General features: G+C 51.0%; 1 protein-coding gene across 1 annotated transcript; it reads left to right on the forward strand.

Annotated features, from left to right (window-relative positions):
• Positions 1-214: 214 nt before the first annotated feature.
• Positions 215-1395, forward strand: LOC147977710 (uncharacterized). Its single transcript, XM_087516422.1, has one exon. The coding sequence runs from the start codon at positions 262-264 to the stop codon at positions 1168-1170; it is 909 nt and encodes a 302-aa protein (XP_087372548.1). The 5' UTR covers positions 215-261; the 3' UTR covers positions 1171-1395.
• Positions 1396-1694: the final 299 nt, after the last annotated feature.

Genomic DNA, 1694 nt, shown 5'->3' on the forward strand with positions numbered 1-1694 from the left:
GAGGCAATATATAGGAGTACGAGTATTACCCCTAGATTGGCGATGAGAAATTTACGATGTGAATGGATTGTTGGATTGGTTGGCGGTCCAAAGAAAGAAACGTATCCAGCCCAGTAAAGTGTGGACGGCCCAGCAACAGCAAGAAGGAGACGCATCATGACAATTTAAACTTGCGGGGGACAACCCTAGTACGTCTTCTGCTCAGACTCTCGATCCCCAACGCCCAACCAAATCTGTAGCTGTGAGAGCGACGGCGCCGAAATGGCCAGCCGCCACCGCCGCCGCCGCGGCACCTCGCTGGCGGCGCCTCGGTCGCCCCTCGAAGACGAAGATCTGCTGATGGAGATCCTCCTCCGCCTCCCGCGGGAGCCCTCCTCCCTTCCCCGCGCATCCGCCGTACGCAAGCAGTGGGGACGCCTCGCCACCGACCCCAAGTTCGTCGCCCGCTTCCGCGCCCACCACGGGAAGCCACCTCTCCTTGGAGTCTTCGAGCTCGGCCACGAGATCAGGTTCCGCTCCGTCCTGGACCCTCCAGACCGCATCCCGCCGGAGCGCCTCTCCCTTGGTCGCTACAGCAACCCCCGGCATACCAAAGTGCTCGGTTGCCGCCACGGCCGCGTCCTCGTCAAAGACTGGGTGCGAGATGAGGTCGTTGTGTGTGATCCTATCACCGGCAAGCAGCACCGGGTGTCTATTCCGCCCAAGTTCAATGAACGCTACCCCTGCCTCAACGGGGCGGTGCTCTGTGCTGCTGGCGGCCAGGGCCATGTGCATGGCGGCTGCCACTCGTGCCCTTTCAAGGTGGTCTTGGTGTCCGAACTGGATCATCGACCCATCGCTTGTGTTTACTGCTCGGAGACCGGCATCTGGGGCGATATCGTCTCAACAGAGGCTACAAATACTATTTTTGATATGTCTCCTAGTCCTAGCACCCTTGTTGGTAATGTTCTTTACTGGCCGTCTACCTATGGGCGAGACAACATACTTCAATTTGATTTGGACAGTCAGAACCTTAAGGTGATCAGAGGGCCTCGCTGTATGAATAATAGGTTGATCGACCACTTTCAGATCACCCAGGCAGAGGATGGTGTTGTTGGTCTCATCGTGTTGTCTTGCCATAACCTTCAAATGTGGAAAAGAAAGGTGGACTGTAAGGGTGTTGCCATCTAGTTGAGGCAGAAGACGGTTGCGTTGCGTAACATTGTTGAGCTCCCTCCTAAGATTAGGAAAAGGAGGGAACTGCATGGGAAATTTGTTGGTCACGATGAGGACAACAATGCAATGTTTTTATATATCGACGGCGATGTCTATATGGTTCAACTCAAGTCAATGCAATCCAAGAAACTCAAGGGGATCGGTTCTGCTAGTTACTGTTATCCTTTCACAAGTTTCTATCCACCAAGTGAGTGGTCATCCTTGGTCTTCATATTTTAGGAGTAACTGAATCTAATTATGCTTTGGATACGATCGCTCACATATACTTATTGCTATTCTTGAATGTTCACTTACAACTTGCATTTAGTAAGTAAATTCCGGTAATAAAACTTAGTAATTGTCCCTCTGCTTAGATGGACCAACTTATAGCCATATTTGTTTACTATCTATTATCTTTTGGATACAATTGCCTTCTATCCTCGAAAATACCAAATCAAATGTAAAATAAGTAACTTCGTTGTCACGCGTTTGAAACCTCA

Source organism: Triticum urartu, chromosome 3A, assembly GCF_056163025.1.
Source record: "Triticum urartu cultivar PI428250 chromosome 3A, HENAU_Tu73, whole genome shotgun sequence".
NCBI classification, from domain to species: domain Eukaryota; kingdom Viridiplantae; phylum Streptophyta; class Magnoliopsida; order Poales; family Poaceae; genus Triticum; species Triticum urartu.

Excerpts from the sequence above, each read along its gene's own strand:
- LOC147977710 (XM_087516422.1), top strand. The coding sequence starts at position 262 with ATGGCCAGCCGCCACCGCCGCCGCCGCGGCACCTCGCTGGCGGCGCCT.